This window comes from Akebia trifoliata, chromosome 16, assembly GCF_017979445.1.
Source record: "Akebia trifoliata isolate Shusen 1 chromosome 16, ASM1797944v1, whole genome shotgun sequence".
Classification (NCBI taxonomy): Eukaryota; Viridiplantae; Streptophyta; class Magnoliopsida; order Ranunculales; family Lardizabalaceae; genus Akebia; species Akebia trifoliata.
Window position 1 is genome coordinate 972312 of NC_141390.1, and position 14332 is coordinate 986643.

The 14332-nt window shown below is 34.8% G+C and overlaps 2 protein-coding genes across 2 annotated transcripts in view; one reads left to right on the forward strand and one right to left on the reverse strand.

Moving 5' to 3' along the window:
- LOC147382155 (MBOAT (membrane bound O-acyl transferase) family protein) overlaps window positions 1-326 on the reverse strand; it is a 28441-nt gene extending 28115 nt beyond the window's left edge. The window contains exon 1 of the mRNA XM_086428835.1: window positions 20-326. Coding sequence (XP_086284961.1) covers window positions 20-119 — 100 coding nt within the window. The 5' untranslated portion in view covers window positions 120-326. The remainder of the gene's footprint in view (window positions 1-19) is intronic.
- A 5360-nt stretch (window positions 327-5686) lies between these two features.
- LOC147382156 (Transducin/WD40 repeat-like superfamily protein) lies at window positions 5687-13949 on the forward strand. Its single transcript, XM_086427974.1, has 2 exons — window positions 5687-5790; window positions 12642-13949. The coding sequence occupies exon 2, from the start codon at window positions 12692-12694 to the stop codon at window positions 13727-13729; it is 1038 nt and encodes a 345-aa protein (XP_086284100.1). The 5' UTR covers window positions 5687-5790; window positions 12642-12691; the 3' UTR covers window positions 13730-13949.
- The last annotated feature ends 383 nt before the right edge of the window (window positions 13950-14332 follow it).

Sequence of the window (14332 nt, forward strand, 5' to 3'; positions counted from 1 at the left end):
CCAAAAGTGAAGAGATTACCATGGGAGAGTTGTAAAGATCGACGAATAATAATGGCGTAGAAAGCAAGGGCGTAGAGAACTAATAGTATGAGCTCAAATCGCTTCCACGAAAAGTTCATCTTTCAAATATCTATGCCAAATCGTTGAAGAAATAAGATCGATTTTGAATCCGAGATTCCAAATCGAACCAAAAAAAAAAAAAACTCTTCTTGTTGTGATAACGATATCACAGGGAGGGAGGAGATCCTTGAAGAACAAGAACAAGAAGAAGAAAAGGGGTAACTCGGTCTTCCCGTCTCGTTCACGGATACCGAGTCATCTCGTTCAAGGACTCATAGCAAGAGATCTCGGAAACACAAAACGTGTTTGCGGGGTTTTACGTTTACGAATTTTTACAGTGTTTTGCGGTTGAAATGCTGGGTAACTATTCCAAAAAATCTCGTAATATTTTCCAGGTTCTTGGTTGTCAAGAAAAACACAAAAATAATAATTTTTATAACTAAAAAAAATTATTTACATGAGGAAAGACTGAATAGTGAGCTTAGGTTTCACTCTATAATTAAAAGAAAGGAAGATTGTACCAATATATTTCACTCTAATTAACAAAATTGATTGAAAACTCAAATTTCAGATCTAATCCATCAATTTGTGATCCAGATCCTACTATAGAACATCAAAACCCTGGGTTTCATGATCAAAAATCTTAATTTAAGTGGAAATCAAAGAGTTAAGAGAAAGAAAAAACCACAAATCAAATAGTATGGAGTTGATGCGAAATGAGTTCAAGAGAGAGATAAAGAGAGCAATTTCACATTTCGATTTTTAACTAGATATTGCAAAGCATGTTTGCCCACAAAACTTTCTAGAAATTTTTATTTATTGTTACGTTGTTTTACGAAGGTTTACAGGTGAGCCCACATCATAATGACCAAATCAAGTGCACTTAAAACGTATAGAACGAGAATACTTCACTATTTCAATGTTTTACATAGTGTTACTATCCAAATAGGGCCAAAATCACATTTTTATTATTGTTGTGGTAAATATTTAATTTTTTAATGAAAATTATCGACAACAAAAAAAATACTAGACCCTTTAAGAACAACAACTACAAATACTTTTTTTTTTTTTTAATATGTAACAAAAAATCCCTTCTAAAAAAACATATCGACTCTCCCAATTTATCATATTATAGTTTACCAGTGCCTGCATGGGCATCATCACGATCATGGATATTGAGTCATCATGGTCAAGGACTCTTGGGCGAAAGATCTCGAACTTCTTATAGGGAAGTAACGGTTCCAAAATCACGTTTTTATTACTGTTGTGGTAAATGTGGAGCCCATTTCTGTCACACCTTGAGATGAGGACATGTGCCCTACCTAGGCCCATAACTCCGAACTTGAATTCAAGCATTTTTAGCTAGGAAAATGTGCAAGTAATTAGGGAGTCAAATTTCTAAATACCAACATAAAGAATCAGCCTCGAATAGTTGGGAAGATCAAGTAGGGCAAGGGCAAAATGGCATTAAAAGACAAAACGAGATCTGACCACGAAGTCGAATCTCTTCATTTAATGTAAAATCCACAAGTATGATCAAAGTAACACTAACAACAACGGTTTTTGACGTACCAAGTCTAAAATAATAAGTTCGAATCAGTTCGGTAACCAATGCACTGAGACACCTCAAATCAAACTCAAGTGCAAACATTAATGAGGCATGAGAGCATAACCCAATAGCGTAGCCAGCTCATGACCTACTCAGCTTATACACTTGGGCAATTCATGTGGTGACACCTATCCGAACTCGAGGCTATAAAAACCCTACTCAAGGTGAGGCAAATAGTTCAGATTTTGGAAAGCTAAACCAGGATTAACAAAAATCACCTTTTTAAGATCACTAATCATCTTCTTTGAACTGTCTAAATTCAGAATTTTCACCTGGTATATTCCAAATTTTTTACTTAATTTTCGGAGAATCATTGGTAGGTACCACACTAAGACCTCATTCTTTTTCGACCTCATCACTAGAAACTCATATGTGACTTCATCTCTTAGAACAAATGAATAAGGTTGAGAAAGCATCAACCATAGTAGAAGAGTTGATGGATCCTGATATATCCAACCTAATCAAGAGTATTACACATCTTGAGGAGTCGGACCTAAAAAAACACTTCATAATAAATATTTAGTATTTTGTAAGAAAAATTATATATATAAAAAAAGGATTAAACCCTTTAGGGACAACAACTTCAAAGAACTATCTTATGAAAATATGTACCAAAAAAATTCATTTTTTAAAATATGGACTCTCTCAATTTATCAAAGGACGTGGTTCGCCCACAAAATTATTAAAGTTTGAAGGATATTATTAAAAAAATGGAGGTTAGTGGGTAAAATATGAAAATTAATAATGTGGGTAAAAGGGGTAAAAAGAGAAAATGGTAAGTTAGAGGAGGTTAAGAGTAAAGAAAATAAAGTAGACCCTACAAAATTATAGCTTGGTAGGATGTTTGTCCCACATAAAATTATAGTATATACGACGTTTATCCCCCACAACAACTGTAATAAAGTGGATTCTATAATTGTTTTTATTATATAGACTAGAATTCACCTGCGTCATTGGGATTAAGGGGGTAAAAGTGGAAAAAAAAAGGTTGGAGGGGTATTATTAAAATTTTGAGGTTGAGAGAGATAAGAGATGAAAAACAATGAAGTGGGTTAAAGAAGAAATATATCAAAGTTAGAGGGGGAGGAGAGTAAAGGAAATAAAGTCGTCCCCCACAAAAATTGTAGCTAGATGAGATGTTTGTCCCAACAAAACTATAGTAAAAAGGACGTTTATCCCCCCATAAACCTGTAGCATGTGGGCCATGCATGTGTGTTTTATTATATAGATTAGTCTAAAAACTATTTTTGAAGTGAAAATACCGTGATTACCATTTCAACAAACTTTGAGGTTTAAATAAACATATTTATTTGAGGTACTCCTATATTCTCAAATTAATGACATACCCCTTAATTATGGTCATCTTTTATACATCAATGAAAAAATCTATAAAAAAAAACTATTTTTTCTTCCCAAAACTAAGTAATTTGTAATCCGCATAGATAATGACGATGATTACAACAATGATGGTGAAGGTGGAGATGAGTATAGTGATCATCACCATCAAACTGATTTGGTCTATGTATAGTAGATTTATTAAAATATATAAATACTTTTAAATAATTAAAATATAATTTAAAATTTCGACTTAACGTCCATCAAATTGATTCAACTAAAAAATTAGCAAGTAGACTCAAATGAGTTAAACAAAATTGTAATGAATTTAAGAATAACTTTTAATAAATAAAAATATTTATTTTTTATTTTTCCTAAAAATATTAAAAACCAAATAAATTAGTACATAACTTGAGAAGAACCATTCTATCAACAGATATCCACCATCAACCAAAAACCATTTGTCCATTAAATATAAAACATAAAAGCGCCTCATTTAAATAAATCAAATTACATATGTTTTAATATTCGATACTGACTTAGAAGATGGTGTGAAAATCTAATTGAAGGTTTGTGGATGGTATTAAGGAACATATTCAAATCATTTGTTGATCTCTCACAACCAATTAAAATGTATGTAGATAACATGTTAAGACAAATTTGTGATCATAACATTTTGTATTAGGCCTTTGTATCCTTGAAACCATATTTGTCGATCTAATGAGACATATGCAATAATGTGTCATGTCAATCTCCTCGGTGCAGTCCTTCGTATTATAATAATTAAACAAATATAAAAAAGATCAACTGTATGAATTACTAAATATAAATGAACAAAGAGATGAGTGTTAAATACCTCAAAAAATGGTCGAATTTGTTGGTTGATTCAAATATATATTGGGACTTTATTGAGGTTTGAATGGACAATAAAGGAAATTGAAAAATTGACATTCAACGTCAACACTAAATGAAAGATTTTATTTATCTTATGAGGCGAGCTTATGAAACTATTAAATCTCTATAACTCTTATATCTGTGATTGTGTATAAAGTTAAGAGAAACATTATAACTTGTTCTAGTCTGAAATATTGTTTTGCACTTCTATTAGATTCCTCTCTTCTAACATTTCACATAGGTTTCTAGTTAAATAAATAAGTTTTTGATTTCAAATTACCCATAGCAGCTATTTGACTTTCCCTCGAGGATATGACATACAAAATCTATTCTAAGTTTCGAGGCTTTCCCAAAAAAATGTGTATTGAAATAATGCTGAGACCCCATAACTGTACCCAATAACAAAATATTGTTTACAAGTTTTCGATCAATAGTATTTGTATCCCAACCGATTTGGGGGTAATAGTCTTGTTGTCTGAATTCATCTAACTAGCCATTAGTATTGCATTGATTTTGAATTAAACGTCCATACGAGATGTAGGATGGCATCATATAATTAAGCACATACATTAATATTAAAAAAAGAGGGTCTATGCAATAAACTTATTAATATAAAGATTAGTATCTAAACATAGAAAAAAGTCATCGTCAATGAAAAAAAGATGAAAAATAAAAAAAATTCATAGTCATTCCCATCATATTGAATGTAAATGGTCTCGATCATCAATATATAAATACCATAAAGAAACATGTAAAAAAAAAGACTCACCACTAGGTACCCTGAAAACTAAACATCTCATCCTTCGATTATTCCTAACTGAGATTGGTTGAGGGCAATTTTTGGCACTTGTAACACATGAGACAAATATTAATGGGTAAATAATAGATCAAGTTTCTGAGAAAAAGGGATCGGGGTCCATCTGGTATTGATCCCGATTGGACTTGATCTTGATTTGATCCCCATCCATAATTTTAAAAATCATTCGAGATCGAGATGACTTGTATCGTTCATGAATGAGTGAAATATCCCATGTAAATTATCCTTCATATTGACTCATTCAAGATTTGACATGACTTGTTCGACCTTTTGAAATTATCAACCAAGTTAATAAAATGACATCGATTATATTAAATTCAAATATGAAAGTGCGGGCATTTATGACCACTCAAATTTTTTGCATTGAACCACTTCTACTTGCCCTTCTCTCATTATAATAATAGAGATAAGCTGAAAGTGAACCCACTACTTCAAAGTTTCTTTACAGCGTGTCAAACCAACCTAGCAATTAAGGTAAGCCCATTTTATTTTTTGATAAATATAATTAATTTTTAAATGTATATTTTTACATTAAAGTATGATCTTGTGAGTGAGCATCTTCTAATGCACCAATGGTTTTAAAACTTGGTTTCACATCTTGTCTTGTTCATGTCAGATACTGAGTCCTCTTTTTCAAAATTTTGAAAAATGAACGTGGGGATTTAAATCTCGTCCGAAAAATTGACTTGTTCGTCCATCGTCCATGCCTGATACCAAAACAACTCGGGCAATACATCTCAATCTCGAACGAGTTTTGAAACCATGAATCCACCATTTTTACTTAAGAACTTTTAATTTTTTTCATAAAATATATTTTACTAAAATCATTATAAACGAGTTAAATGGTTTATCTAGGTAAAAAATAGATGATTTGAACGAGTCAACTCGGCACCTCCCTGGAATACCGAGTTTAATACCACTTGACTCATGTGTATTGTTGTGTCACTCTGTCACGTGCAAATCATATGAGATACAAAGCTTCTACACTCTCATCAAAGCGAAAAAGAGAAGCTATACTAGGGAGCTGGAAAGAAGCTCGTTTGGCAGCTCTTCGATTCGTTCTTTCTGATTTGAGGTACTTTCGTCTATATTTCTTCTTTCTTTCTGATTTACTTCGAAGAACTATTTCGATTTGATTCTCATAGAACCAAAAATTGTTTCTCAGAGAAACTTTAGCTATTTTTAATTTCCCAGAAACCCTAATTCATTTAAAGAATATCTACTGGAGTGATACTTACAAACTAATATGTAAAACTGTTGATGATTGTTGGCATGAAATTAGGGTTTTTTTTTTCTGCGTTTTTTATTCATTGTTTTAACTTCAAATAAGACCTTCTGTGGCCTGTGGGTGAGAACATGATTTTAGAACTTAATAATGTAATTGGGGATGATTGTTGGCATGAAATTAGGGTTTTTTTACTGATCATTGAGAAATTAGTTTTTTTTTTTCCTGCTTTTTTTGTGTGTGTACATTTTAAACTCCCAATCCGTCTTTTGGGTGGAGAACCTGGTTTTAAAACTTGATCAAGATCGAGGCATCCAGGCGAGAATCTATATGGATATGGTGCTTAGTTTCCACTCATTCCAGAGATGATCTGAAAAACTTCCTTATAAGCAATTGGTCTCTCAAGCCAAGCTTGCTGAACAGCGAAAATCATGGTTTTCAAACTTGGTTTTCATCTCATCTTGTTCATGAAAGATATTGAGATGATTTGGCAAGACATCTTGGACGAGATAGGAGTTTCTTCAAAAATCTTTGAACCAGAATGCAGACGGAAGACAAATGCGAATAAGAATAAAAAGAACTAGATAAGAGGGAGAAGGAGAAAACAAGGGTCAGAGTATTTTTTGTCTTGTCTAGTTCATGACCGATACCGAGTTGACTCAGACAGCTTTTGGAACCATGGCAGAAATAGATGCGAAATCTAAGCTATCTAGTGTGGGCTGAAAACTGTACTTACTAGATTTTGTGTGTAATGTTTTGTTAGGAATTGAGGAGTGGAAGTGGAGTTTTTTTGTGTGAAAATCATAGAGTTGGTGAGTGCCAGAAATTTATAAGTTTTTTAAGGATTAGTCATCATTGAGGCATGCTGTTGGACACATTTTTGGGATTATGAAGACATGCTTTCTTATTCTGACAAGACCTTCTCCCCATTTGAAACACAAGTGAAACTGTTCATAACAACACACATCAGATACCATCACATTAAGAAGGAAATTAGGAATGCGTATATTATTTTAAGTTGAGTTCAAACGGGAGGATTGGGAAGAAATAAAAGAAGAAAATGTTTTACTTATCAAAAAAAAAAAAAAAAAAAAGAAAAGAAAAGAAAAAAAGAAGCAAAGATACAATTTGAAACTCAAAGGTCATAAATTGCCTCCCAATTGAGGTGACAAGAGATAACCAACTAATTGAGAAGGTCAACTGCAGATTGTAGATGGAATGAATGATTTCTTTTGTTTACTACTAATAGTTTAGTTTTTTCGAAATATAGCCTTATGATTGTATTTGTTGAGATGAAATACTCTCTTGTAATTTGATTGAATGTTTAATGCATGGTGATACTATGGGATGAATAAATGAACTATTGCACCAACGTAAAGAAATTATGTTGTATATAAAATAGAGCTGTGAATCATATAGTTTGTTGTGTATTGAGTTTGGATCATCTATTGAATTGAAATACACTTTGATATTTGGATTTGGATGTTGCGCATGATGATAATTTTTTTATTTTTATTTTTTTTATATCAGTAAAAGCAAATTTCCCTTGGGAAAGCCTCACGGCCTGGTGGTCGGCGTAACAATAATGACATTATGAATAGTGATTGTATGGCCTATCATTGTAGGTCTAATGGTACATGCCCGGGACCAAGTTACAATTATTTCTTTTTCTGCCCCTTAGAAAGTGGCCGAGATGACCAACAAGGATTACCAAACAGAAACCAAAAAAATCAAGTTAATTATAATTATTAATTATGGATCCATGATAACCAATTCAGAAGGTTGACAACTACCCGAACAACATTCAGACTAGAACCGTGATACATGGCAATCCACGAAAAGAGAATCTTAACTAATTAAAGGTTAAAGCTACCAAGTTAAGAACTGACCTTACTTATCACAAAAAGAGAAGAAGTTAAGAACTGACCTTGAGTTGGTCTAAAGTTGGAACAAGCCCTCTCAAGTGGCATAGCTAGTAAGGAGTTGAAACTACACCATGATCTAGTAAGCATGGCTTATGTGGTGTTACCCTCTTTAGATAAAGTTTGCCCAGCCTGTTCGGGCTATTTCTCGTGACCAAGCCAGCATGACCCAAGGGAAGGGCATTACCTTTCTTGGTGTAACGTGTAAGCTTGGAGGCATGCCAAGTTAACATACCAATAGTTATTATCAGTGTGTTGAAGTCCTAGTATTCATAATTTGAACCATAGAGTCCAAAAAATTGTACCAAAATGAACTGAATCCTATGGTGTTGAACTTATTTAGGTATGAATGATTCGTCTGTGAATCGTATTACAAAAAAAAAAAAAATAATTCCTAAAGTCAAGAATTATAAGATTTAAAATAAACCGTAGAATTCAAGTTTCTTAAGATTGATGGTGGTGATGCAATGTGTTAGTGTACTCCTGACATGTATAAAAACCTTTTCAGCTTATATAATTACACATTGAATTTTTTATGGGGATGCATTTCATTAATTTGCCCTTTTAAATATTATAACCTTTTAAACTAATATAATTTTTAACTTTCTTTTCTTCTTGCTAATCAAAAGATGTTACTCATCTACCTTCTTTACATACAGAAAATTTGTAATAGAAGTTAGGAAAATATTGTACAATTGAAGAAACCCTACAAGATACAATGAGATCAACGACATTCTTGATAGATGGAAATATGGCTACTTTTTTTTTTTTTTTTGCTTTTGAAAATTACAGTTAATAGTTTTTGAGACGCCTATTTTTTCGATGATGTAGATTTTTTTGTAAATAAGTTATGATAAATTGTTGAAGCTGTGGACACGGAATACGAAAGACCTTGGTTTCTTTTTTCTTGTGACTTTGTTGTTTATTTTTCTGAAAAGTATTTTGATATACATGCCAATGTTTAGTGGTTCACTACATACACTATAGAGATAGACTATGGGAAAACCCAGATTTTCTTCTATATGATGTAATATGGAAGATTTAAGGCGTATTCTGTTTTTTTCGGGTATTATACATGTTTTTATCAATTTATTATGAAAAACCTTTTGAGTTCTACCATCTATGTGTTTGATCTAATTCCACCCTTAGTGATTTTACAAACTGATTCAATTTTGACAACATTGGTTGTTGCTCCTGAGATCAAGTTAGCATAGCCAGGTGGTTTTTTTTTTTGTCTATGATCAAGTGAGAGAGACCCAAGTGAAGGACTTGCATTGCCTCTTCTGAGGGCTTACTGGTTTGTTGGATCAAACTGTGCTAATAGTGATGGGGCCAAAGGGCCAAGTTGTTGATTAAGTATCACAATGACCATGTATTCCCATCCATTGGATGACAAGATTCTAGGGCTTCTCAGTAAAGCTCTTGATTTTTTCCTACTCCACTTTGCATTCCTGATTGTTCCCTATGCTTATATTATTCTTGGGAGCTCAAATTCTATATCATTGTCTTTTGACTATTTGTTCCTAGATAGTTCACCATGCCTGATCTAGTTTTCTGATGGCCTTCCAAGTTTCTAACTCCCTAGAACCTCTAGGTGGTTCACTCTTAACTCTTGTTTCTGAGCTAGGAAATTGGAGGCCCATAAAATTTGGCCACGTTTTCTCCATAGACAGCACTGGAGAATGTAGGCGGAAGTTTTGGTACTGCTGTCTGATTTTTGACTTCTAGTAGTACAAGTTTGATTGACTTTATACTACTCGGTTACACTATCCTTTTTCTCAGTTTCTGAACCCAACCACTCTCTTGAAATGGGCTGCAACAAAAAAAGCCAATCGACCCTTGAATGATCTAGCTAGTTGATAGCAAAAGTAGGATGTATGTAGGACAGGAGAAGAAACATTAGTTGAAAAGATGTGTGCGCCACTTGGGGTTGTGCCAACATTTTATAGATATCACAACTTCCATTTATCTTTAGACAAACCCTGTTAGTTATATCACATCAAGGTCATGGGCCTTGAGGAGCCTACTTTTCTGATGCTTCCTAATTAGTCATCATGTAAAAAACTTGTATGTTTGGGAGTGCAGCACTGTTCCTGATTGCCTCCTTTGTCCTTTTGACATGTTTATTACGTTTTTTTTACCTTTTCTCTACTTTTTTTTTTTGAAAAAATATATATATTTACTAACTTTGTTTCCACGAGGAAATTCATGTTTGGTGGCTGGATAATGTTTTCTGTATTGGATGCTAATCTGGGCAGCCGATATTACTGGATTTTTTTTCCGATGTTTGTATGCCTAGAGGCAATGTAATTGCAAGTGCCTTTGGCATAAGGGTGTCTATGCTCAAAGGTTTCACGGTTCCTCTTGGACATTATTACTTTTTTACACATAAAAGGGTTATTCCAATATCCTTTGACTTGGCCCAGGATGGGTTGACATCTTTTTGGGTGTTCTGTGTCTGCATTCTACCCTAGTATGTTGTGGGACCTGGGATTTTCTTGATAGTTGATACATGTATTTTTTGATGCATGTACCATATTTTGGCTCTGACAACAATTGTCTTATTTGTTTTTTCATTTATTGTCATTTGTACATTTGTGTTCTGACCATTATTCTTTTTCATGTCATCCAGCCCAACCAGCCCAACCAGCCCAAACTAAGCTGATTGGGCTGGTCTTAGAGATCAGTAGCTTGGGTTGGGTACATTGTGCCTGAGGTTAGGTTCTGTTGTACTTTTAATTATCTAGAAATATGAAAACTGGTGTACCAAAGAGGATTTTGTTCGAGCTGCCCATTTATCAATCTTGTGAGAATGTTTATTTGCTTCTCTAGATACAATGTAGAGTTTAAAATTTTCTGGTTACAAGACAAAAACAAAGATATTATGTATGGTAGCAAGTGTCAAGAGAAACCAGAATCTTCCGTATTCGATGGTTGGCAGTCTCTTGGGTATCCTTTTGCTAATGTCAGCATGATTTTTGGGAGGTTAATTCCATTTGTTGTATGCTATGGTATCTGAAAAGAAAGGAATATCAATTTTGAGGGGAGCGAGCATTCATTGCATGAAATTATTCTCAGGTTCATATTCTTCTGGGGCAAGGTTTTCAAGGAAATTTTCTTCGAAGACCTTCTGTCTGGATGGAATTCGGTTTATAGAATTGAAGCATAGGGGTTTGTCGATATTGCATATAATGTTGTTCTTGTTTTGTTTCTTGCTTCTTGCTTTTGTTTCTTCACTTTCTTTGTTGTCTCTATCTTTGACCTTCTGTAATAGCTAGAGGTTACCTTGACCTCCTCTTTTTACTATATCTACAGTAAAAAGAGTGTTGAGATAGCAGGGGATCTTTCTAGGACAGAAAAAAAAGTTGATGTTTAGCGTACCTCTTTTCATTATTTTGTTCTCAAGATTATGGTTCGACTCTAGAGAGTGTGAACTTCCGCTTCTGAGGTAAGGTCTAGACTGAAAGTGCCTGCAACTGCAATTAGACAAAGCTGGAGGCTCCATGAACTTCTGATTGCCCCCTTCCCCCCACTTCAACATTTATTTTAATCAATCCAGATTGTGAGCAGGCCTAGCTTTGATGAGCCTTTTTTTGTGGAACTAGACCAGTTTTGGGTTTATTGAATTTGTCCATATTGCTGATTTCCCTGACTACCTGGACTGTGTTTTTTTGCTTTTTTGATAGGTAAAAGGATAATTTATTTGATAAAATAGAGAAGGGTAGGAGGCCACCTAGCTATACAACCTACCAAAGGAGAAGAACAAAGAAACAAAGAACAACTCAATCTGAACTAATGAGATCCCACTTAAACAAGAGTTCCTCAAAGAGGGTCCCTCTGAACTCCTTGAAAGTTTTGCTCCCCATACTGTTTTTTGGTATCCCAGATTTTAGCTGAAGTGATAATTCTCAGCCCAAGACAGTTTGGTGTTTTCTTAAAACTCTGTAGTTTAGTTGAATTATTTCTTGGAACCAATGAGCGAGACTGATGCTATAGTCCTCCGGACTCTTCTACCTGATCAAGATGCCCAACGAAATAGCCCTCAATAAACTGTATCTTATCATAAGGTGGTGGTCCAGATTCTGGAATTTCTTCTTTTTTTCTTTGCTAAAGAAGCATTTTGTGTCATCCAAGTGGAGTATTGAGTCAATAAGTGAACTCACTGGGATTTGGTTCGTAATGCATTTCCAAAGAAAAATGCAGGCTCTAGGTGGGCTTCAATTTTCCATACCTTCTTCCAAAGATTTGAGTTTTGACTCAAAGGTCCACTAGTACGCGATATTGTGTAGGTGTATAGTAATTAGTAAAGACAAAATTTTCGGTTAAGTCAGCAGAAACCTCGGATTCTCCAATAATGATTGCTTTCACAACCAATTCTACCACACAAATATTGAAATAAATAGGTTTAACTAAATGATGCCCTAGGTCTGACATGAGCTTTTGAAGAAGGCACAAAAAGGATAGAGGTTTACCCTTATTAAAGCCGCACTAGATAAAGCATTTGCCTGACAAGCATTTTTTGCTATTCTGGGAAGTCTTTAGGGTGTTCAGGGGAAGCATGGTTTGGATTTAACTTCAAGTCATAACTCTAGAACACAAATATGGAATGATACAGTGTTCAGTTTCTTATTTGTGATGTTTCTTTCTGGATGTTAGGCAGCACACTGGTGGGCATTTTTGGGTTTTTTTTTTTTTTTGGAGGGAAGCAAAACTTTGGAGCTCTCTATTTGTTTGGTTTTGACTTGCTGTGCTAATTTCCGTTTCTAATATCCATTTCAGGATCCAAGCTGAAAGAAGTTGGACACCCTCTTGTTGGAAAAGATTTCAGTATGGAACCTATTTCGAGATTTGGGGAGAACGCTTTGGCTGCTGGGGGTCCTAGACCAATGGAATGGTCCACAGTTCCATATAGTGCTCCTCAAGCACCTGGACCAACTGGAAAACAGCGGATGTCAAGTTTGGAATCACCAATTATCTTGCTAACTGGTCACCAAAGTGCGATATATACCATGAAGTTTAATCCATCTGGGACGGTTATTGCATCTGGGTCTCATGACAGGGAAATATTCCTATGGAATGTTCACGGTGATTGCAAAAACTTCATGGTTTTAAAAGGGCATAAGAACGCAGTCTTGGATCTTCAATGGACCACCGATGGTTCCCAAATTATATCAGCCAGTCCTGACAAGACTCTTAGGGCGTGGGATGTTGAAACAGGGAAACAGATAAAAAAGATGGTAGAACACTCGTCTTTTGTGAACTCGTGCTGCCCCTCCAGGAGAGGTCCACCTCTTGTCGTCAGCGGATCTGACGATGGGACTGCGAAACTATGGGATCTACGTCAAAGAGGTGCCATCCAAACATTTCCAGATAAATATCAAATCACAGCCGTCAGCTTCTCTGATGCATCAGATAAGATATTCAGTGGTGGGATAGACAATGATGTAAAAGTATGGGATCTACGCCGAAATGAGGTTTCCATGACTCTTCAGGGCCATTCAGACACAATCACGGGTATGCAGTTGAGTCCTGATGGCTCATATCTCTTAACCAATGCCATGGATTGTTCTCTCCGCATTTGGGATTTACGCCCATATGCCCCACAGAATCGTTGTGTTAAGATATTTACAGGGCACCAACACAACTTTGAGAAGAATTTGTTGAAGTGTAGTTGGTCTTCTGATGGAAGCAAGGTTACTGCGGGTAGTGCAGATCGGATGGTCTACATTTGGGATACAACTTCTCGACGCATATTGTATATGCTCCCTGGTCACACTGGTTCTGTAAATGAGTCGGCTTTCCATCCCAATGAACCTATTATTGGTTCCTGTAGTAGTGACAAGCAGATCTATCTGGGTGAGATCTGACCTACCATATAACCTATTATTGCAGACAACCAAAAATCACAGCAAAGTAATTGGAAAGGTAGTGAGCATTTTGCAATTTCTTAGTTTTGAGATTTAGGTATCTTTCGGACATGTTATAAACTTTGGTGACTACTGTGAAATGCTTTGACATATTGTATTAATCTTCATCATCAAGGTCTCGTGCAAATTTTGGGTCAGCTGAATGAATCATGTTTCTCCATTCATTTGTGTCTTTAGCAACAAAAATACGTTTTACGTTTATTACCTTTGACATCCTTTTGTATTGAACTTGTGATATAGATAATCTTCCTTAAGCAACAAATGCACTAAAAATGATGCAACAACAAAACCTTATCCCAAAGATTTGGGGTCGGCTAAAGAAATCTTGTTCCTTTATTCCACTCCATCGGAAGCTTCACTATCTCTATCCATGTTCTTTTGAGTCTTCCTCTCCCTCTTTTAGGATCTGTAACTTGAATATTTATGCTAATTAGGGCTGTAATCAGCTTTCTCTGAACATTCCTAAAGCATCTCAACTGACTTTCTCGTAGTTTGTTGTCTATTGGAATTATTATACACTTCACTGAAAGTGTTCTTCTAATT

Coding starts and splice junctions, on each gene's coding strand:
- LOC147382156 (XM_086427974.1), top strand. CDS start 12,692: ATGGAACCTATTTCGAGATTTGGGGAGAACGCTTTGGCTGCTGGGGGT.